This window comes from Centruroides sculpturatus, unplaced genomic scaffold, assembly GCF_000671375.1.
Source record: "Centruroides sculpturatus isolate CEXI.00-Female unplaced genomic scaffold, Cexi_2.0 scaffold429, whole genome shotgun sequence".
In the NCBI taxonomy this organism is placed as follows: domain Eukaryota; kingdom Metazoa; phylum Arthropoda; class Arachnida; order Scorpiones; family Buthidae; genus Centruroides; species Centruroides sculpturatus.
In genome coordinates, this window is record NW_019384784.1 from 288,636 (window position 1) to 312,540 (window position 23,905).

Here is a 23,905-nt window from a genome sequence, read left to right on the forward strand (position 1 = left end):
ATCATAAAATCAAATCCTGCAATTTATAACGTTAATTAAAGTCTAAACAGTTCGAATGTTTAATTTTTATAATCATAGATTCATTTTTTTGGCAGTAAAATCTTAAAATTATAAAACCAACTTAGTAATCATACTAATCATTAATAATCATCACCTAGTTTCTATTCATTAGTCATATAAATAATATAATGAACTAGCAATTAGACATCTTTTCTGATTTAATAAAATAGGCATTTAAAAACATCAGAGCATTTACAGTTTGTCCGATAATCTGTTTCTGATTTTTGTAATAATGCCTCCGGACAAGAAGAACACACTCTCGTTTTCAACAGATGTCGGTTTTATTGTGTTTAAAGCTTTATAAAGTAGTTTCAAACTTTCAGTGCGTTTTCCGGTTTCTTCAAATAACTGGAACCCCTCTTTTAATGCTGCTCTTGATCTTTTTGCAAGAATTTCGGATACATTTTCTTCGATTTTTTGATTGCCTGTTTGATGAGTCGTTTCAAAGTCCATTTGACTTTGAAACGACTCATCGGGTTCGTTGTGTACTGTAGAGCTACTGGTACTGGATTCGGCGTCCATTATTTCCAAATCTGGCGTTTGGATACGAGGGATATTTTCAAAAAGTCTGTAATGCAGATCTTCCGCAATGGCAATAAGTGCAGCTTTATTCAAATTCGAAGTAAAAAAATCTGTATTTTGCGACTGTGAGCTGTGGTGGCCAGTGTGCAAATATTTTAACAAACATTTAACAGAGTAAGGTTAAAAGTCACGCGGCCTTGTAAATTACCCTCCGTTGTTTATTTGTAAACAGGAAGGAGAACAAAGGAAGCGTCACTCGGCTAACCTTTTGAAAATAAAATTTCGAAAATACAATTTTAATTTGCGTGTCTCGAGTCTTGACCCAAATGTCCCGGGACCCGAGACAATTAAATTTAGAAAAAGTCCCGGGACTTCGAGACACAAGACGCAAACCCTAACACAGTACAATTTCATTGACTTTTATTCTATTGTCAGTTACTCTTCCATTATATCCAGTTTAAACAAATTAACTCACAACGCAATATTTTGATAAATGCACACAAATTTTCGTTCTTCCCCGCAAGTATGGTGACCACCAGACACGCGCTTGTACTAGCTTCAGGGATTGACTAGGTTTTTCCTTTCCTGTTATTAATAGTTCCATAAGGAAGAGTTAACGTTAATTGATTTCAACCATGAACACATTCTCTGACACTAACAGTCTGATACTGAAAATACCGATACCTCTAGCAGCAGTATGTTTCATTACAGCAATGATTTACTCAACTGATTTTCAATCATTATAATTTCATTAAAATCCCTGTCTATAGTCAATTGTGTCTATTCCTGAATAGGTTAATTACGGTTGACTACAAGCGTTATTGTAAATCTAACTAACTTGGACTTTACATACCACCGGTAACTGTGATTTCTGAAACTATTCTCCCCCTGTGGTCTGAATATATAAAAAATTTAACGAAGTCTTGCCCATTGGCTCTCTCTGCAGAAGGTGTTGAGTAGAGTAATTGCAATTTGAATCTAAAAGTATGTTATTGAAAATAAATAATGTAATTTACCTTTTCTTTACAGAACTCTTTTACGTCCTCTCCGGTTAGTTTATGCCCTTGTTTCAACTGAATGCAAGCACAAAGTTCTTCTCCTAATCTTGAATCTGGGACACCTATCACCTAGAAAAATACGTTACATTAAGCTAGGCGCTAACATGCAATTTTTAGTGGACCGACTGATTGATCGGCCGATAGTCATTGCGCGCTCACTATAACCAAACAGTCGACTAACCGAACTAACTCATATTTTAACTCATCATAGTTTTTGCAGTCTTTTTCATAAATGGCAGATTTACTTTGTATTACATGAATGAACCTTTCAGTTCAGTCATCGTCAGTTTCAATTATTAAAAAGTTCGCAAACATATACGTTATTAAATCATATATTCAGAATGCATATATACTTACATATACTTCTGATATTGCCGGATGAGAAAGAAGGAAGTTTTCAATTTCTTGAGGATATATATTTTCACCTCCACGAATAACCATATCTTTAATTCTTCCAGTAATAATAAGGCATCCGTTCTCGTCTAAAACTCCCACGTCTCTAGGTAATAGACAATAGTTTATTATTTGTTTAATTTAAAATACCAATAATCTATCATTTACTATGGTGTGGGTGCATTGGTGTGATTTAATGGATTCTTAATTGCGAGATCAATACGCAAAGATTATATATACTCGATATCAAATGTATGGGTCGATCTAACATCAAAGCAGGCGATAGTTTAGACCAGGGATGAGCAACACGCGGCCCGCGGGCCGCTTGCGGCCGGTTAAACATGTTTATGCGGCCCGCCAAGCATTTTTAAAATTGAATTTATTTTATCGACAACAGATGTCCCCAACAGTTACTGTTTTGGTGAGAAAGATTGGCTTACAAGATGACCAACCACATTGAAATGTATTCTGGATTGAAGTAACCTCAACATCATATTGGTGGGTGTTCGTGGCCAAGAAAGAAGAGGAAAGAAAATGTTATTTCATAGGACAAAGTTCATGGAATTAGCCACACAAACCACAAAAAGAAAGAAATGGGAATTCTAATTGCGGGTACGTAAGCAACACCCATTTATCGAGTAAAAGTTCAATCTCAAACAGTAAGGATTATAAAAGTCACTGATGATGTGATTAAGAAGCTGTCAATTTCGCAACACACATTCTAGACCATACAATAACATTCTGATTGGATGCACCAGGAAATTGATCAATGAGAATACTATTAAGTTATTTCGTTTTCATCATGGATCTCTAAGGCAGCTTGAACATAAAGTAAAGTGCATATGTTCAAATCAAATATCAAATCGTCTATTTACAAACGCATAAAAATAAAATTAATAACAATATATTACAAAGACACACAGTACAATTTCATCGACTTTTATTCTATTGTCAGTTACTCTTCCATTATATCCAGTTTAAACAAATTAACTCAGAACGCAATATTTTGATAAATGCACACAAATTTTCGTTCTTCCTCGCAAGTGTGGTGACCACCAGACACGCGCTTGTACTAGCTTCAGGGATTGACTAGGTTTTTCCTTTCCAGTTATTAATAGTTCCATAAGGAAGAGTTAACGTTAATTGATTTCAACCATGAACACATTCTCTGACACTAACAGTCTGATACTGAAAATACCGATACCTCTAGCAGCAGTATGTTTCATTACAGCAATGATTTACTCAACTGATTTTCAATCATTATAATTTCATTAAAATCCCTGTCTATAGTCAATTGTGTCTATTCCTGAATAGGTTAATTACGGTTGACTACAAGCGTTATTGTAAATCTAACTAACTTGGACTTTACATACCACCGGTAACTGTGATTTCTGAAAGTATTCTCCCCCTGTGGTCTGAATATATAAAAAATTTAACGAAGTCTTGCCCATTGGCTCTCTCTGCAGAAGGTGTTGAGTAGAGTAATTGCAATTTGAATCTAAAAGTATGTTATTGAAAATAAATAATGTAATTTACCTTTTCTTTACAGAACTCTTTTACGTCCTCTCCGGTTAGTTTATGCCCTTGTTTCAACTGAATGCAAGCACAAAGTTCTTCTCCTAATCTCGAATCTGGGACACCTATCACCTAGAAAAATACGTTACATTAAGCTAGGCGCTAAGATGCAATTTTTAGTGGACCGACTGATTGATCGGCCGATAGTCATTGCGCGCTCACTATAACCAAACAGTCGACTAACCGAACTAACTCATATTTTAACTCATCATAGATTTTGCAGTCTTTTTCATAAATGGCAGATTTACTTTGTATTACATGAATGAACCTTTCAGTTCAGTCATCGTCAGTTTCAATTATTATAAAAAGTTCGCAAACATATACGTTATTAAATCATATATTCAGAATGCATATATACTTACATATACTTCTGATATTGCCGGATGAGAAAGAAGGAAGTTTTCAATTTCTTGAGGATATATATTTTCACCTCCACGAATAACCATATCTTTAATTCTTCCAGTAATAATAACGCATCCGTTCTCGTCTAAAACTCCCACGTCTCTAGGTAATAGACAATAGTTTATTATTTGTTTAATTTAAAATATTAATAATCTATCATTTATTATAGTGTGGGTGCATTGGTGTGATTCAATGGATTCTTAATTGCGAGATCAATACACAAAGATTATATATACTCGATATCAAATGTATGGGTCGATCTAACATCAAAGCAGGCGATAGTTTAGACCAGTGTTTCTTAACTATTTGGATTAACGACACGCTTTGAATTTAATAAGCTTCCTGCGACACATCATAATTTTTAAAATAAAAATGTTTAAAATTGCGACAATCATAATACATTTTTATGTATGTTTTTGTTTATTACGAAAGAAATAATCGTACCGAATATAATAGAACAAACTATGGTTTAAAAAAGTTATTTATTTAACAAAAATTATTAAAAAGGATCCTAATTCTAATGTGATAGTTTTGTTCGGGTTGTTCACATAATTTCTTTATTCGGGAACTTATTCGTTAGTTGACAAAGAAAATTTAAAATGAATAACTGTTAATTTTTTTAAAAATTGATAATACGGAAGTTAAACTTACCAAAACAAAACCTCACAATTTTACAAATATATTATAAAAATAAAAATACTATTTGAATTAATACGTAAAACTATTGTGGGTCTTAAAGCTGGTACGCCATAACATTTATAGAAGCTCCAAAGAGTCGGTAGGCCCGCACACATTTTTTAGGGTGTATGCCGATGCCGCAGATTTTGCAACAATTTACATTTCAGCGAATACCTCATTCGCTGAAATGTAAATTCATTCTCCCTTCGATCAGCTAGCGGTAAAGAGATGAAAGATAAATGAAATTTTAAAAACAGAGCTTATTCAAAATTCTAAAATATATTTAATATTTCGCGATTCGCTCAGGCACTCTCGCGACACACAAGTGTGTCGCGGCACACGGGTTGGAAAACACTGGCCCAGATGGAGGGTAGAGATTGATATACAGATTCGAACTAGCATAAAAAGTTGTAAGGCCCACTCAATATAGAAATCGAATCCGGATCACTCTATTTCAAGACTATTTTTATGCAGATGAGTTCTATAGTTTTTATTTTATCAATTTTTCCCTCCGCCCACCAGTAGTCAAGTGCACAAAACTGCTCGGAGTGAGTTGCGTTCAAGCCTCATTAACGGGTTGGAGTTTTCCGTTTTTCTTCGCATGTCTAATACCTAAATAGGGGTAAGTTTCTCATAGAAAGATCTCCTGGGATACACTCCTTTTGTCAGATCGCTCGTGTGTTGCGTTGTCTTGTTCCATTAATCAAATTTAAAAGTAAAAGTTAATTTTAATAGATATTGTTAAAAGAAGACTTACCCAGTGTGATACCATCTTGCGTTATCAAACGTTTCAGCAGTTTTCTCTTTTTCATCCCAATAACCAGAACATACGAAAGGAGAACGACATAGAATTTCACCTTTTGTATTTATAGGGACTATTCTCCCATCTGTGTCAACAATTTTTATCTACAGAAATAATACTCTAATTGTGATTAGCATTTAATTATAATTTCTTAACAATAATAATAAATTTTTCAAATAATACTTCTGTGTATTCAAAAATTCTTCCTGCACTTGGAAATTTCATTTTGCTGTCTATGGAAACCATGCCAGATATTTCTGTGCTACCATATACATTCTGACAAATAAATTTCTGTTAAAAATTAATTTTATAATTTTTACTCATTTTTCTTATATTATTCAACATCACTTACGTAAATCTTTACTTTACACTTGTCCCTTAAAACATTTATCAAATTTTCATGAACTGGAGCGGCTCCAACTATAACTATTATTAAAGTTTTAAAAATTTATTTTATATAGATTATATCTGTTTACAAAAAAATTATCTTTTTAATAGTGACAGAAATAATATTTTTAAAATTCTACCACTAGAAATCTTATAGTTTTCATATAGTACTTTAAATAATTGCAAAAACAGCATATGTCAAAATACATACTGAGAAAATTGATAAAAAACATTTCTATTAAATTGCATTGCACATAGACATCTTTTGCTCCCACCTGCTAAAACATTCAGTTATTCTGAAGTTTTCGGTGTATTCAGGGCGTTTGAAAGGACGCAAGAAAAATTTAAGTTTTGGTAACTGACATATGCTGTTCTTCTCAGGAACTTTATTTCTGCAGTTCTTTTTACATGAAAAAGTTTGCATATATCATTTTCAAGTGCTCGCAGTCATTGCTGTTGTCTTCCTTTTCAATGTCCACTTATTTATCACTTGCTACACTTGACAGACTTTCGTAGAATTTCTTATTCTCCGCCTTCTGTGGGAAAGCTGACAGCTTCAGGCAGTTTACACAAATTTCTTATCCAGTGTAGATGTTGGATCTTTGTAGGCTTGTGGCAGTCAATTCATTGATTCAATTACTTATGCTTCTAATCAGAATATTTTTGTATGGCACAGAATATATATCACGAATTTGAATAGCCTCTTTATATAAACTTATTTCTAACAAGCAGCAACAAACTTCACACTAATTTGTTATAATTAAACAAGTAAATTTCATATTAATAAAGTAAATGGAACCATTATGATCATTATTTTATAGATGTTTGTATCGTTTAAAAAATCTATGATAGTTCGCGGGATTCAAAATTGTGAGTTTAGTGGTCCGTGAGGTCAGAAAGATTAGCGACCAATGTAATAGAGAAATCAAAAATAATTTTATATAAAAAGCTATAATTACCTCTTTATTATTAGATCCAATGTATTCCATGTGCTCTCTAAATGCCAATTCTCGCTTTAATAAAATATTCTTTACTCTATAAATCATAACCACTTAGTCAAATAGCTCTCTACGAGTGGAATCAGAGACAGTCCTGCTAGGTGTGCGGTGCGTGCTTGCACGCGGGCTGCCAAATTTGTTAAACTTAATAGTCATTTTTTCTCTAACTAATTCGTTTTAGGTCCAGATGTCCACGGAAATTTCCAAAATTTACAAATTTTCGGTCACTCTCATTCAACTGGAAAAATTTTCTGTCTTTATTATCTAATATTACGAAGAAATCGGTTTCCAATGTACTCGGCTAGAGATTGGTTCGGTTAAGCTTTTAAGTAATATTCCGGCTCTTTTGTCAGGGTTTATTTATGTCCTCAATACCCTAATCGCTTAATTATTTAATTACTAGCTAAACCGGGTGAGGTTGGTGCTTCGTAAAGCGCATGGGCGAATCTGGATGTTTGGAGGCTGACAATATAGCGCTTCCACTCCGCCACTAATATTCGAATATACAATAGCAATCTTATCTTTTTTTCACGTGTAGTATAGAAATTTGTAATAAGATACATAATGCGGTTATAATAAAATAGTGTGCCATTATATTCATATAATTAAAATTAATATGTATTTATTTTTTAGAAAACACAAGGAAAGCGGCGCATCCACCGCTTCTAATGACGGCACGCCACTGACATTTATAAAAGCTCCAAAGAGTCGGTAGGCCCGCACACATTTTTTAGGGTGTATGCCGATGCCGCAAATTTTGCAACAATTTACATTTCAGCGAATACCTCATTCTCCCTTCGATCGGCCAGCGGTAAAGAGATGAAAGATAAATGAAATTTTAAAAACAGAGCTTATTCAAAATTCTAAAATATATTTAATATTTCGCGATTCGCTCAGGCACTCTCGCGACACACAAGTGTGTCGCGGCACACGGGTTGGAAAACACTGGCCCAGATGGAGGGTAGAGATTGATATACAGATTCGAACTAGCATAAAAAGTTGTAAGGCCCACTCAATATAGAAATCGAATCCGGATCACTCTATTTCAAGACTATTTTTATGCAGATGAGTTCTATAGTTTTTATTTTATCAATTTTTCCCTCCGCCCACCAGTAGTCAAGTGCACAAAACTGCTCGGAGTGAGTTGCGTTCAAGCCTCATTAACGGGTTGGAGTTTTCCGTTTTTCTTCGCATGTCTAATACCTAAATAGGGGTAAGTTTCTCATAGAAAGATCTCCTGGGATACACTCCTTTTGTCAGATCGCTCGTGTGTTGCGTTGTCTTGTTCCATTAATCAAATTTAAAAGTAAAAGTTAATTTTAATAGATATTGTTAAAAGAAGACTTACCCAGTGTGATACCATCTTGCGTTATCAAACGTTTCAGCAGTTTTCTCTTTTTCATCCCAATAACCAGAACATACGAAAGGAGAACGACATAGAATTTCACCTTTTGTATTTATAGGGACTATTCTCCCATCTGTGTCAACAATTTTTATCTACAGAAATAATACTCTAATTGTGATTAGCATTTAATTATAATTTCTTAACAATAATAATAAATTTTTCAAATAATACTTCTGTGTATTCAAAAATTCTTCCTGCACTTGGAAATTTCATTTTGCTGTCTATGGAAACCATGCCAGATATTTCTGTGCTACCATATACATTCTGACAAATAAATTTCTGTTAAAAATTAATTTTATAATTTTTACTCATTTTTCTTATATTATTCAACATCACTTACGTAAATCTTTACTTTACACTTGTCCCTTAAAACATTTATCAAATTTTCATGAACTGGAGCGGCTCCAACTATAACTATTATTAAAGTTTTAAAAATTTATTTTATATAGATTATATCTGTTTACAAAAAAATTATCTTTTTAATAGTGACAGAAATAATATTTTTAAAATTCTACCACTAGAAATCTTATAGTTTTCATATAGTACTTTAAATAATTGCAAAAACAGCATATGTCAAAATACATACTGAGAAAATTGATAAAAAACATTTCTATTAAATTGCATTGCACATAGACATCTTTTGCTCCCACCTGCTAAAACATTCAGTTATTCTGAAGTTTTCGGTGTATTCAGGGCGTTTGAAAGGACGCAAGAAAAATTTAAGTTTTGGTAACTGACATATGCTGTTCTTCTCAGGAACTTTATTTCTGCAGTTCTTTTTACATGAAAAAGTTTGCATATATCATTTTCAAGTGCTCGCAGTCATTGCTGTTGTCTTCCTTTTCAATGTCCACTTATTTATCACTTGCTACACTTGACAGACTTTCGTAGAATTTCTTATTCTCCGCCTTCTGTGGGAAAGCTGACAGCTTCAGGCAGTTTACACAAATTTCTTATCCAGTGTAGATGTTGGATCTTTGTAGGCTTGTGGCAGTCAATTCATTGATTCAATTACTTATGCTTCTAATCAGAATATTTTTGTATGGCACAGAATATATATCACGAATTTGAATAGCCTCTTTATATAAACTTATTTCTAACAAGCAGCAACAAACTTCACACTAATTTGTTATAATTAAACAAGTAAATTTCATATTAATAAAGTAAATGGAACCATTATGATCATTATTTTATAGATGTTTGTATCGTTTAAAAAATCTATGATAGTTCGCGGGATTCAAAATTGTGAGTTTAGTGGTCCGTGAGGTCAGAAAGATTAGCGACCAATGTAATAGAGAAATCAAAAATAATTTTATATAAAAAGCTGTTATTTCTATGTTTCAATATCTTCTTGTAATGTTATTCTATTTAATATTTTCTTTAATTTCACATGATGCTGGAACACATGTAAATCGACGGAAATTAAAAAATAGCCTACATTTTTTCCAGAGCTATCCTGAATGCATCCATAAAGTTTCGCAAAAATCGGTTTTGCCTTTCTCACCTCTTGATACTCGAATAAACGGATAGACAATTGAATTCAATTATAGACTATACTGATGTACTTATACTTATGACGGCATGCAGATGTCGAGACCTTAGTACCTCTTCTGTAATAACTTCACCAACAGTAAAGAATAAAAGTGAAATGTTTTCTTTAATTAAGTAGAGAGAATAATGGCATACCTCCATGTTGGAGGTAAAATTAAATTGAATGCAATGTAATTAAATAACCCAATAAAATTTTCAGTTTAAAAATCATAATTTAAAAAATTATTATAAAAAATCGCAGTTTAAAAATAATGATTTTTCAACTGAGATTTTTTAAAATTTAAATGTCATATTTAATTAAAATATCTTAGAATTGTGTATTACAAATATGTGAAATTAAAAACAGTGATATCTTTCTCATTATTGAGTAGATTTTCATCAAAGTTCTAGTTTCAAAATACAGTCGCAGACTAGTAGTTTAAGTTTCAATTGAGAATACCATTATGGTGATGATGTATTTTAACTGAAGAACTGAAAAATAAAAGTTTTATTAAATATTTGACATAGAATATTTTAAATATCTTTACTTTTTTTTAAACGTTCAGAAATTTACTCAAAGTACCTCTACTCGACTCATGTAGCAGATCGGCCATTTTGAAGGTATCCACGTGACCTAAAGTAGCGTCCTAAATGCCGTAGCGTAGCGTAGTGGGGGAGGCAGGGGCGGCCCGCCCCGGGCGGCACTTTTTAGGGGGCGGCAAAATTTCACAATAAATAATAATAATATCTTGTAAGAATTTCAACCATTTTCTTTCATATTTTCGTCCACCTACGACTCGGACCGATTGAAATGAGCACGGAATAGTGTTACCATCCATCCGAATAGTCCGGGAATCAACTCGCCGTCCGGGGATATCGTGCGCGACCTGTTAGCCCTTTTTTTATTTATTTTTTATTTTTTCNTAATAAATTTTTCAAATAATACTTCTGTGTATTCAAAAATTCTTCCTGCACTTGGAAATTTCATTTTGCTGTCTATGGAAACCATGCCAGATATTTCTGTGCTACCATATACATTCTGACAAATAAATTTCTGTTAAAAATTAATTTTATAATTTTTACTCATTTTTCTTATATTATTCAACATCACTTACGTAAATCTTTACTTTACACTTGTCCCTTAAAGCATTTATCAAATTTTCATGAACTGGAGCGGCTCCAACTATAACTATTATTAAAGTTTTAAAAATTTATTTTATCTAGATTATATCTGTTTACAAAAAAATTATCTTTTTAATAGTGACAGAAATAATATTTTTAAAATTCTACCACTAGAAATCTTATAGTTTTCATATAGTACTTTAAATAATTGCAAAAACAGCATATGTCAAAATACATACTGAGAAAATTGATAAAAAACATTTCTATTAAATTGCATTGCACATAGACATCTTTTGCTCCCACCTGCTAAAACATTCAGTTATTCTGAAGTTTTCGGTGTATTCAGGGCGTTTGAAAGGACGCAAGAAAAATTTAAGTTTTGGTAACTGACATATGCTGTTCTTCTCAGGAACTTTATTTCTGCAGTTCTTTTTACATGAAAAAGTTTGCATATATCATTTTCAAGTGCTCGCAGTCATTGCTGTTGTCTTCCTTTTCAATGTCCACTTATTTATCACTTGCTACACTTGACAGACTTTCGTAGAATTTCTTATTCTCCGCCTTCTGTGGGAAAGCTGACAGCTTCAGGCAGTTTACACAAATTTCTTATCCAGTGTAGATGTTGGATCTTTGTAGGCTTGTGGCAGTCAATTCATTGATTCAATTACTTATGCTTCTAATCAGAATATTTTTGTATGGCACAGAATATATATCACGAATTTGAATAGCCTCTTTATATAAACTTATTTCTAACAAGCAGCAACAAACTTCACACTAATTTGTTATAATTAAACAAGTAAATTTCATATTAATAAAGTAAATGGAACCTTTATGATCATTATTTTATAGATGTTTGTATCGTTTAAAAAATCTATGATAGTTCGCGGGATTCAAAATTGTGAGTTTAGTGGTCCGTGAGGTCAGAAAGATTAGCGACCAATGTAATAGAGAAATCAAAAATAATTTTATATAAAAAGCTGTTATTTCTATGTTTCAATATCTTCTTGTAATGTTATTCTATTTAATATTTTCTTTAATTTCACATGATGCTGGAACACATGTAAATCGACGGAAATTAAAAAATAGCCTACATTTTTTCCAGAGCTATCCTGAATGCATCCATAAAGTTTCGCAAAAATCGGTTTTGCCTTTCTCACCTCTTGATACTCGAATAAACGGATAGACAATTGAATTCAATTATAGACTATACTGATGTACTTATACTTATGACGGCATGCAGATGTCGAGACCTTAGTACCTCTTCTGTAATAACTTCACCAACAGTAAAGAATAAAAGTGAAATGTTTTCTTTAATTAAGTAGAGAGAATAATGGCATACCTCCATGTTGGAGGTAAAATTAAATTGAATGCAATGTAATTAAATAACCCAATAAAATTTTCAGTTTAAAAATCATAATTTAAAAAATTATTATAAAAAATCGCAGTTTAAAAATAATGATTTTTCAACTGAGATTTTTTAAAATTTAAATGTCATATTTAATTAAAATATCTTAGAATTGTGTATTACAAATATGTGAAATTAAAAACAGTGATATCTTTCTCATTATTGAGTAGATTTTCATCAAAGTTCTAGTTTCAAAATACAGTCGCAGACTAGTAGTTTAAGTTTCAATTGAGAATACCATTATGGCGATGATGTATTTTAACTGAAGAACTGAAAAATAAAAGTTTTATTAAATATTTGACATAGAATATTTTAAATATCTTTACTTTTTCTTAAACGTTCAGAAATTTACTCAAAGTACCTCTACTCGACTCATGTAGCAGATCGGCCATTTTGAAGGTATCCACGTGACCTAAAGTAGCGTCCTAAATGCCGTAGCGTAGCGTAGTGGGGGAGGCAGGGGCGGCCCGCCCCGGGCGGCACTTTTTAGGGGGCGGCAAAATTTCACAATAAATAATAATAATATCTTGTAAGAATTTCAACCATTTTCTTTCATATTTTCGTCCACCTACGACTCGGACCGATTGAAATGAGCACGGAATAGTGTTACCATCCATCCGAATAGTCCGGGAATCAACTCGCCGTCCGGGGATATCGTGCGCGACCTGTTAGCCCTTTTTTTATTTTTTTTTTATTTTTTCTTTTTTGCTTGTACGATTTATTCGTATATATATACACCTCCAATATCCAATACAGCTAGGTCACTTGCGTTACTCCTATCCAAGTCTCCCTAGTCGCTAACTGTAACTGATTTAGAACCAGATGCACTGCACATTATTCTTCGCATTGCAAAATGACATACGCATGCGTCAGGAACTTCTATTCGAACAAACCTCACCTGCCGTACGGGTCAGCGATTTTAATAAGGTGGCAACACTAGCACGGAATTTTTCATTACTTATTCTGTGACGAAACTGAATTTTAGTCTTTTAAATTGAGATACCTATATAAGGGGGGCGAAATTTTCCTCCGCCTCGGGCGGCTGACACCCACGCTACGCCACTGCTTAAATGGCTAATTTACTTCTCCATAGAAAAGAATCGCTGCCATTACTCTCTCTACTAACAGGAACTCAAGCCGTGTAATACTGTAAACTCCACCCAATCGGATGACATAAAGATCGGATCTGATGCAGATGATCAATTATCTAGAACAGACCAGAGCTTGAAAAATTTATGGGGTTTTTATCGCCCAGATATGATCCGGGTTTTCAGAACGATAGGCTGACTCCATAACTGTCTAAGCATCCAAGTGGCTCAAATTTAAATTATATAATTATTTTTCAAAAAATACACTCTCATTTAATTTAAAAATTAGAAAAACAAAAACTAGCGTAATTCGTCAAAAAGTTCACGAATTTTACTTAAATGAGATGCAATAATCTATATTACACATTAAAACATATTACCTTCTTTCCAACTGTTAAGATCATAATTCCCTTTAGAGATGTGGATTAGCATATCGACAAACATAGTTGGTGTTCCATATACCATTGTGCACCTAATGAAAACGTTTACAAATTTAAATGACGTAAGACCAAATCAATTCTTTTAATATTTTAATTACCTTTCTTCCTCTATGCTTTTAAGCGAAGATGGAGCATGAAAATGTCCTGATGGATAAACAGCTGTGCCATTACATAACAATGTTAACAGTGTTCCTCCCGATAAACCAAATATGTGGAAAAGTGGAACTTGAACGCAAATTATGGGTTTCTGAGAAAATGTAATAAATCATGACTTAATTAACTGTATTAATTACTAAAAGTATTAAAATTCAAAACGTCAAACAATTTTTATACATAGTACTTAATTGCTTATTGTTCTCTCTTTTAGTTGGTTCTTTGGAATTAATCTTACATACAAGAACGATGGAAAAAGTAAAATAAATAATATTATAAAGTGTTCCTGTATGATGTTCTTCGTAGCAATTTTGTGCTTAATTCCAAATAACACAATTTTTATACAAATAATTCTGAGAATTCTTAAATATTTGAATGCCAGTAGTGGAGTAGAAAAAATCGCGGGTTCGTGTCTCACTAATGGGCCATGTAACGTTTTCCGGATTTTCTTTACATGTCTAATACGTAAATAGGAGCCATTTTTTGTAGAAAGTCCTCTCGGAAGTCACTCAGTTTGCAAATCTTTAATTAGAGAATTTTCTCTAAAACTAAATTTAAGAAAATTGTTCAGATATCTGAAGTAAACCTGAGGTCAAGACTAAAACAAAATTTAAATTAATAAGCGAAACTGGAAAAAATAAGTTATTATTAGTTGATTAATTGTTAACGCGTAAATCTGTTTAAGATTATATGATCTCAGCTTTTATTTTTATGAAAAACCTGACACAATGGAAAAACCAATGTAAATGAGGAATAAACAAGACAATGGAGAGAGAAGCAAGCAGAGACCAAAACAAAAACACGGAAATTTTAATAATTTAGTTTTTACATAAAAAACTCTATTTCTTTTGTTTTATTGGTTTTATTTATATGGTTTTATGAAGATTTATGATTATCTCAGGCTTCATCTCATTATCTCATTATGGAGATGTGCTTATCGTAATACTCGTACTACACTGGAATGATGCTAAAACAAGAAAAACCAGCATGAATTTAATAAACGTATTTTAAAAGAAAAGCTATTTTGTTCCATACAGCCAAACAGAGTATTCATAAAAGATTATCGAAGTTTTATGCTTTTGTTTGTTTCTCAAACACAAATAAGTGTCACAAATTACAACACTTTGCGTTTTACCATCTTTATTCAGTTGATAGGCGTATTGTTACAGGTTTCGGGCTAGTTCTGCCCCTCATCAGTCAACTAAAGTAATAAAAGAAGCATACATAAAATATAACATCATACAGAAAGGATTTTTTTTTATAAAAAAGAACATTTGTAGATAAATAAATTATTTCTTTATTTCTTATATTTTTTTAAAAATACAAGTATACAGTGGAACCTCGGTATACGTCTACTTTAGAATACGTCCAATTCGGAATACGTCCTGTTTGGACGAAACAAATTTTACTCGGTATACGACTTTTGTTCGGTATACGACTTAATTCAATTATAAGCGCCATCTATGAACAAGTAGCACTATCGGTGTACTAGACCAGATTAGACGTTCGCGATGCCACGGTTTATAACTTTGTTAAATTTCTTCTGATTTTAATTTGTAAGTAACATTTTATTATTTTTATTAATCATGAATTGCAAAAAGGCAACAGAAAAATAAAAAAATGACAATGGAACTGAAAAAAGAGATTGTTGAGAAATATGAAGGTGGCACGCGTGTTCGAGATTTAACTGTTGCATTCTGTATTCCGAGAACGACGATATCGACAATCGTGAAAAATAAAGACATTATAAAATCTGCTAACGTTGCGAATGGGGTTAAATCAATTTCTAAACAGAGATCGAAGACATTAGATCGTGTCGAGAAATTACTTTTGCTTTGGATAACTGAAAAACAGTGCGCTGGCGACAGCGTATCGAAAGAAATTATTTGCGAGAAAGCTAAAAGGATACATGCTGATCTCATGAAAAATCAAGCAGGAACTAGCGAGGAAAGCGAGGTGTTTAAAGCCAGCCATTTTTTTACATGAGAACAGATTAATCATTTTTACATTACTTCTTATGGAAATGGTTGGTTTGGTATACGTCCTATTCGGTATAAGTCCAAACACTAGGAACGGATTAAGGTCGTATACCGAGGTTCCACTGTACTTGTTTTTTAAAAAAAATATTAAAAATGCTGTACTACATGTACAGTATATGGGTAAACAATTTTCAAGTCTGTTGACATCCAAAGGTATGTTTCATGAAATAATTTATTTATCTACAAATGTTCTTTTTTATAAAAAAAAACTTTCTATATGATGTTATATTTTATGTATGCTCTTTTTTATTACTTTAGTTGACTGATGAGGGGCAGAACTAGCCCGAAACTTGTAACAATACGCGTATCAACTGAATAAAGATGGTAAAACGCCAAATGTTGTAATTTGTGACACTTATTTGTGTTTGAGAAACGAAGAAATTATACGACACGGGTTTCAAATTATAAGAAAAGTTTTATTGTTGTATACATTTCTTTTAGATTTGATATGAACTAACAAAGTTTGCATGAAATAAAAGAGCAACTCAAAAAGCTTTTACCTAAGACATCACGTGTGCCCACATCTAAATGTCAGCACCCTTCACAACGTAACACATTCTGGTTAGCACGTCTAAAAATTGTTGCATAAAAATTACAAATTACAAGCCATTAGTTACAAGCCAAGAGTTTTAATACTAACGAGTAAGTACCAAATACACGTACTTGTTGCTTCTTACTGATTATAAGTTACAACTACAAGTGTTTTATGCTGATGTGATAGATTCAACGACCATAACAATCATAGGTCTTAACTCAGGCAGGTTAACAGGTAGCAATGACACGTACAGGTGACTGACCCTATCACACGCTTTTGATGGCTGTTTAATTTGTTGAAAAAACAAATGATTCTTTCAAATCAGGGTTTCTGACACCACCTAGTCAATTACGCGGCCTAGGACGCGAATGGGATTTTATGGCTAATTTTCGGATTTTAGATCCGCGGATAAGCCGATGGAGTTAGGCAAAACACAGTCAATTAATTTAATTGACCAAAATTAATTTATTAACAAAATTTAAAATAAAATCATAAGACGAAAAATACGCAAACCATAGATATATGGTTTGCGTATTTTGCTGGAATAAAGACATATCAACTATATCTTAGAGTTCCTTTTTGTAAAAGGAATCAAAATCTGATCTATTAGGTTAAAATTAACATTTTCTGTTTGAGAGAGAGTTTACATAAGTACATAACTTATTACCTCGGTATTTCATTTTTCTCGGCTTGAGATTTTAGGATCAACTGTTTCCTTAATTGTCGATCTAAAGATCAAATTTGACAGAAGGCGGAAAAATGGAGTAGCGGGAACAAGGATATGAAGTCATTTCTTTGCACAACTCCTTTGAGTCTTCCGCGCTTCTTCTATCGGAGTTGACCTTATTTATTTAATTTCAATTGTCCAATTATTGGGGACATTTTGGATCACCTGAAGAGAAAAGCAACAAAGATCTTCTATGTTGAATTGGTATCAAATTTAACATCTCTTTTCAGGCACTTCCTTTAAAATAAAAGAAAGTCCCGCTGTGATTCACAACACAAAAAATAGTCTTTTAGTTAAATTACAGTTGACCCCTCCTATAACGTGGGNTACATTTATGATGAAATTGTTCTTTAATGATGCATCCTTGTGCTATAATACAGTGTTAAACTTTTATTTTTTCACTGCCATTCCACATCCAGAATTTGTTTACTGTTGAATGCCAGCTTTAAAAGTGTAATATTTTTGGAGCAGAGTATAGGTTATACGTTACAGTTCTTTTATAGCTCTGAAAGCAGTGTAGAATAATGCTTATCTAAAATATTTTATAAAAAGTGAATAAAAATATTCAATTTATGAAAGATTTTATAGCTTTTATGAGGTGTAAAATAAAAGAATATTGAGAGAAATTAATTATTATTATTTTTTTTACGAATAACAATTTTAATTTCACAATTTGTTACAACTTATGAATAAATTGTATAATTAATGCAGATATTTTATAATTATTACCAAAACACAAACAAATTATTTAAAGTATATACTTGCAATAATAACTTTAAATTCAAAAGATAAAACTTTTGAATTATATACTTTCAAAAGTTATTATTAAAAGTATTCAATAATACTTTCAATAAAAGTTTTAAAAATTTTTAATGAAAGTTTTTTAATAAAAATCTTTTATTTTTTTATTAAAAAGAATTACAAAATAGAATTATTAAAAATATAATATTAGAAGTATTTTATAAGACTATTCATTTTGCTGCTTGCTTACATCACTTTAATTGTTTAAGTTTAATCTCACAATACATGAAACGTTGTACACAAACAGTTATTTATTTATTTATTTAATATTATTTACAGTAGGAAATGTCTATGCAATGGATTTATTCTCACATTAAAAATAAAACAAATATTGAATTAAAAGAAACGGCAAAATAATTAAAACTTTACAAAAAAGGTAAAAAGTAGTGTACAATAAATTACACATTAGAAAAAATGGCAAGACTTAAGAATTATGCAATAATCATGAATAAGCATTTATAAAAAAATAAAAATCAATGTGGAGAAAATACTCAAAATCACCAATATTTTGGGAAATGAGGTAGAAAGATCTTTCCTGTATTGATAATGTAAAACAAGTATATAGGTTGATGTTAAATTTCAAATGTTGAGGGAGGAAACTCTCAGACGAAGCCAATCTGACTGCATATAGCCATTGTAGTATTTTACCATTTACACTTTTATGTTATGTCGATTTTTTCAGATTATTAATTATTAAAAAATTTGCACTTTAAAGAAATTTTATTTAAAAATCTTTAATACTCATTTTTCAACATAATATTTATACATAACTTTTCTGTTATCAAATTGTTAGGTTATAAGTTTGAAATTTGAATGATGTTTTAAGATACTTATACTTGTAAAGTTTCTTATTTCTAAATATTTACAAACATTTTCAACATTTTCTTAATTATAAGATTATATTAATTCTGACAACTTTTTAATTCTTATTTGTACTGTATTTCTTTTGGTTTCCTTAAAAAATATTAACCCACTGATTAGTTTATTAATTTACAATAAAATATAACAGTTAATATATTGCATCCAAATCAAATTGTCATCAAAAGATTTTCATTAACAATGAACTGAAATGTTGAGGTTGGTCTATTTCATGAATTATATCAAAATAAAAATATTGTTTGCTTGTTTAATTTGAACTCACAATGATCTGATGATGAAATGAAGTCCCATTAAATTTGACTCCTATACTTTATATGACATTTTTTGCAATTTCCTTTGATTCTCCACGAAGTCAGTAAACTTACAACAAAATTATAAATTTATCGATTCAGTAATATCAGTATTAAGTATAAAATCTTCGTTGGATTGTGTTTACATGGGCGATCTGCGAAGGGGGATGCCACCAGGGAGGTCTTTTATGGGAAACTGGTTCTCGGTTTAGGTGTCACACACGAACCCTCACCAATCACCAATTTGAAAAACAAGTTTCTGTTACTTTTATTTTTATCTTAATTTTTTATTTAATTTGAGCCATAAATAAAGTTTACCTTTTCAAAAAATCCAAGAACTTTACAAGACATTATACCTTGATTTAACATCTGAAAATGTGTTAGAACGGCTCCTTTCGGCAAACCCGTCGTTCCCTAGTAAATATAAAGAATAAATTAATTGAAATAACGAAAATTAATAATAAATTAATTCTAATGTTATCTTATTGGTGATTGTAATTATTTTATAACAAAATTGATTCAAATTAATGTTCACTTTTACTGGAGATAGTCTCAACCCTTTCAGGCAGAGTAGCTTGGAAGAAAGGGATGAAAAGTACATCTTGTTTGACTCAAAGGGGTACTTTGAGTCAAACAAGACTCAAAGTACCCCTTACTACTCTTTCTTTGCGCTGAGCAGCCTCAAAGAAATGGCATAGTCTATCACTTGAAGATGAAATAAAGTTACTGTATTGGTAAAAATACAGTAATTTAATTTAGTTTTTGCACCAAATTACGCATAAATTGTACAGTACATAGGCAGGCCACTAACGATTTGTAAATTCCATAGACACAAAATGTAAGCCTATTTACCACTTACAAAGAATCGTTCAAAAATTATATCAGCAGAAATTTGCCATATTTGATCTTCTTTCCCATAATCCCAGTCAACAAAAATCAAGGTATCTCTTTCCCCTAATTGTCATCAGGTCAGATGTTTAAACCATTCGCAAACACACGCGGATTATTTTCAATCGATTTTGTAAGAAATAAATGATGAGTGCAATCATACGTCATCGAAGACTTACTCCTTCATAGTCAGCAATGGTCAAATACAACAGAATCCAGAATCCCTTCCCTATAAACTGCTGACGTGTTATTTGAATCGTCCGTAAGTGATGTGTCAAATATGTTCGCTGGCCGTATTTCGCCTAGAACCGTATTTTGGACACTACTACAATAAATATATAATGCCATGTAGAAACGTTAAAGTCGTAAAAGAAATATGGCTACTAGTTTAGTAATAACAACAATTCTTATAATTTTTTGAGTTTTATCACAATTCGGGATGTTTTCTTACATGAATATTTATAGAATTATAAATATTTCTAATTCTGTTGTGATATGTGGCGTCTTCTTTTCCGTCAAATTGTTTTAATAATATGACGTTTCGATGACGTTCGCAGACAATCCCTCTCATTAGCATGTATCGTGCGCAGAAACAAAGAAGTTGAGCAGTGTAGAACTCTGTTTTCAGCCCTATTTTGGTCGTAAAAATAATTTGCTTTTTCTGCCACAAAGTGCATTTTTATATTTAGAAAACGTTCAGTGTGTTTAACTCTGTATTTATTATTGTAAGTCTAATATTTTGAAAACAATTAAGTTTAAGTTTATAAGAAAACTAAAAAGCTCTACGAATTTAATTAATGTTTTAAAGTTGTTTTAATTTGTTATAACGATACATACTGACGTAAATAAAATGCAGCCAGGATCATCCATCTGTACACTTTTCATCCTCTCATTCAACAGTTTCTTATTATCTGTCCCATTATTTTTCTTTATATCCTTAAAAGAATAGGTTCCTCTATATAAAAATAAGTAAATAAAAATTAAGTCATCTATATTTCTTTTTTTATAAAAAAATGACAGATTAGTTAAACTGGAGAACCCTGTGTNCCAGAATACGGCCCCAGGTCTATGTATTTCCATCTTTGGGCAAAGAAGACTTTATCGAAGAAGACAAAGCAAAGAAGTCGAGTCAAAAGTATATTTCTATTCTACATGTATTTATAGGGTAAAATATTACATGATTCTTAACGGATTCTTTACATATAGCTAATTACTTGGGAGAGCTCCTAGCCTACTCATCCGTTCCATCTTGCCTTTATCTCTGCTCATTCTTTATTTAAGTAGCGCGCTCTGATCTTTTATTGGTTAGGATGTCCTATTTAAATAAGAGCGCCAATCGTTTCACACATATTGCAAGATGTGTTGCGAGAGCATTACAGTTTGACTTGAGTATGTGATCTAACCTTCAAACAGATAAGTTACTTGATTTGTACAGTACATAAGCATTACGTGGTCAGGACTACATGTGAGTCCATTCCGTAGATATGGGTCTGTGGAATAGATTCCCAAATTTAGCTTGTGATAATAAAAAAATTCCTTGATCTTTTCTTTCAGGTTTTTCTCATCTATAAGTCTGTGAAATTTGACCAGAATCATTTCTGAAAAACCCTGAATATAGGACTAAATGGGTTATAGTGTTAGTCCTTTAAAGAGTCAATAGAAAACAGCACATAATTTGCTTTCATATTTCGTTGTATCTTTATATTAGTTTTTCAAAACCGCAATGCAGCGTAATAATCAACACTTGGCATAACTCATTCATTTATTTCAGTTTTTGTTGTTTCACAACAAAAACTTGAATAAATGAATGAGTTATATCAAGTGTTGATTATTACTCTGCATTGCGGTTTTGAAAAACTAATAATAAGCACATAATTTACAGTATTTTAATATAGGATTGAACTTTTTTTTGTTTTTGGTTTCGATTATGCTATTTATAACATTATTCCTAGATTCGAAGTCAATGGAGCGATGTAAAAACTAAACATGAATATTTCAACAATTCTTGAATCTATACGTAAGAGTGTTCGTAAGTTAATCATAAAAACAAGCTTTCTTCAAGTTGACATTACCGCACGTAAATAATCGAGAGTTATAATTCGCCTATTTTTAAATAAAATAGAACATATTGTAAAAAATAATAAAATAAATATTGTAACGAAAGCAAACAATTCTTCATATCATTTTACACACTATTAATTAATGAAATGTGTTTTACAAAGCATGTTAATTAAACAGACGTTGAATGAAACAAAAAAATACTGTAAATATATTTTTTTTTTCAAACGCCAGTTCTGACAGTAAATTAATGCGAAAACATTATAAATTTGTCTATCTATTATTTCTGAAGCTAACTTATTTTCCTACATAAATGCAGACGCCGTAGAATAACTCCTCACGTACATTTTCTCGATAAATATCTTTATGCTTTTACCAAAACTTTATAGAATGTATCTACCAATACAACATACCCCAGTCAATATTTATAAAAGAAAAACTTACATGTATATCTCAAAAATTTAATGCAACACCTTTAACAAAACAAAATGCGAACAAAGTCTACAGTTACATTTAAAATACAATTCATAAAACATTAGAATAACATCTAGACGTTTTAAAAACTGCCAGAAATGTCAAGGAAGGTACTGTGCATTTCGAATGTAGCAGGAACTGATGAAATCATCACAGAATCATAGCTACTGTAAAACATTGTTTTTCGTGCATTTATGTACTATATTTTGTATTTAACTCTTGTACAATGAACTATAAAAAGTTGGTTTGGTTTAATGGAATACAGCAATTCAACAGATGGACAATATGCTAAAGGGATGCCTCCCGGCAGGACTTTCAGCAGGAAACAGGCCCCCATTTAGATCTTACACATGTAGAAAACCCGAAAATCCCTACGTGGCCAGCCACTAGTCAGGCTCGAACCCATCACCAATGTTCTAGTGGTATCCTTTGACTACTAGTGGGCGAGAAAGCTGATCATAGTTGCATGCGTATTGAAGATGCCAGTTACCACACTATTTACTATAATAAAAAATTTGAAAAAAAATGTAGCTTATCTTATCTCATTCTTAACAAGTTATAAAAATTCCCGAGTTAATAAAGAGAATAACTTATATATATATATATATATATATTTTATACATTACACTGGTATATATTAATATTTGAAATCTATAGCATTTTCGTGTTATAAACGAAGTCAACAACAGAGTTTTATAGCGAGAAAATATCTTGGTTGAAATATCTGCGGAAAAATAAATCAATTGAAATGACAAAAATAACTATATTTTATTTTAAATCATTCGAATCACGTATTATTCGGACAACAACAGCTTGTTATATGAATAATATAATCGATTTTTGAAAGTTCTATCCACTGGAAGAAAAAAAGAACAATTCAATATATAAAATAAACATCAATTTCCGAAATTTTGCCTTATATCTATCTCACCATTTCCGAAAATAGAACAAAAACAGTCTATCGACAGAAATTGGATCGATATAAAATATTACATTACGAAACAATAACTTATGCTTTTCATTCAAAAAATAAAATATTTTTAAATGAAATTTAAAATAGATACTTTTAATTCAACATATTAGTATCGTAATTAAAATTGTGTTTCATAATACTTATTGATATGGATTAAAATATCGATTCATCTATTTTAAATTGTTTACAAATTAATACTTATTATGTAAAGTGTCATTAAAGT

The 23,905-nt window shown here is 31.4% G+C and overlaps 1 protein-coding gene across 1 annotated transcript in view; it reads right to left on the bottom strand.

The window, feature by feature from the left end:
- Nucleotides 1-23,046, bottom strand: part of LOC111629232 (acyl-CoA synthetase family member 2, mitochondrial-like) — a 30,008-nt gene extending 6,962 nt beyond the window's left edge. Inside the window, exons 1-17 of the mRNA XM_023373109.1 lie at nt 22,973-23,046; nt 21,015-21,132; nt 19,608-19,703; nt 13,964-14,112; nt 13,806-13,897; nt 8,621-8,694; nt 8,452-8,544; nt 8,224-8,372; nt 5,843-5,930; nt 5,674-5,766; nt 5,446-5,594; nt 3,971-4,112; nt 3,570-3,680; nt 3,392-3,448; nt 3,263-3,333; nt 1,998-2,139; nt 1,599-1,709 (exon numbers count right to left, since the gene is read on the bottom strand). Of these exons, the coding sequence (XP_023228877.1) occupies nt 1,599-1,709; nt 1,998-2,139; nt 3,263-3,333; nt 3,392-3,448; nt 3,570-3,680; nt 3,971-4,112; nt 5,446-5,594; nt 5,674-5,766; nt 5,843-5,930; nt 8,224-8,372; nt 8,452-8,544; nt 8,621-8,694; nt 13,806-13,897; nt 13,964-14,112; nt 19,608-19,703; nt 21,015-21,132; nt 22,973-23,046 (1,809 nt within the window). The remainder of the gene's footprint in view (nt 1-1,598; nt 1,710-1,997; nt 2,140-3,262; nt 3,334-3,391; nt 3,449-3,569; nt 3,681-3,970; nt 4,113-5,445; nt 5,595-5,673; nt 5,767-5,842; nt 5,931-8,223; nt 8,373-8,451; nt 8,545-8,620; nt 8,695-13,805; nt 13,898-13,963; nt 14,113-19,607; nt 19,704-21,014; nt 21,133-22,972) is intronic.
- Between the last annotated feature and the right edge of the window lie 859 nt (nt 23,047-23,905).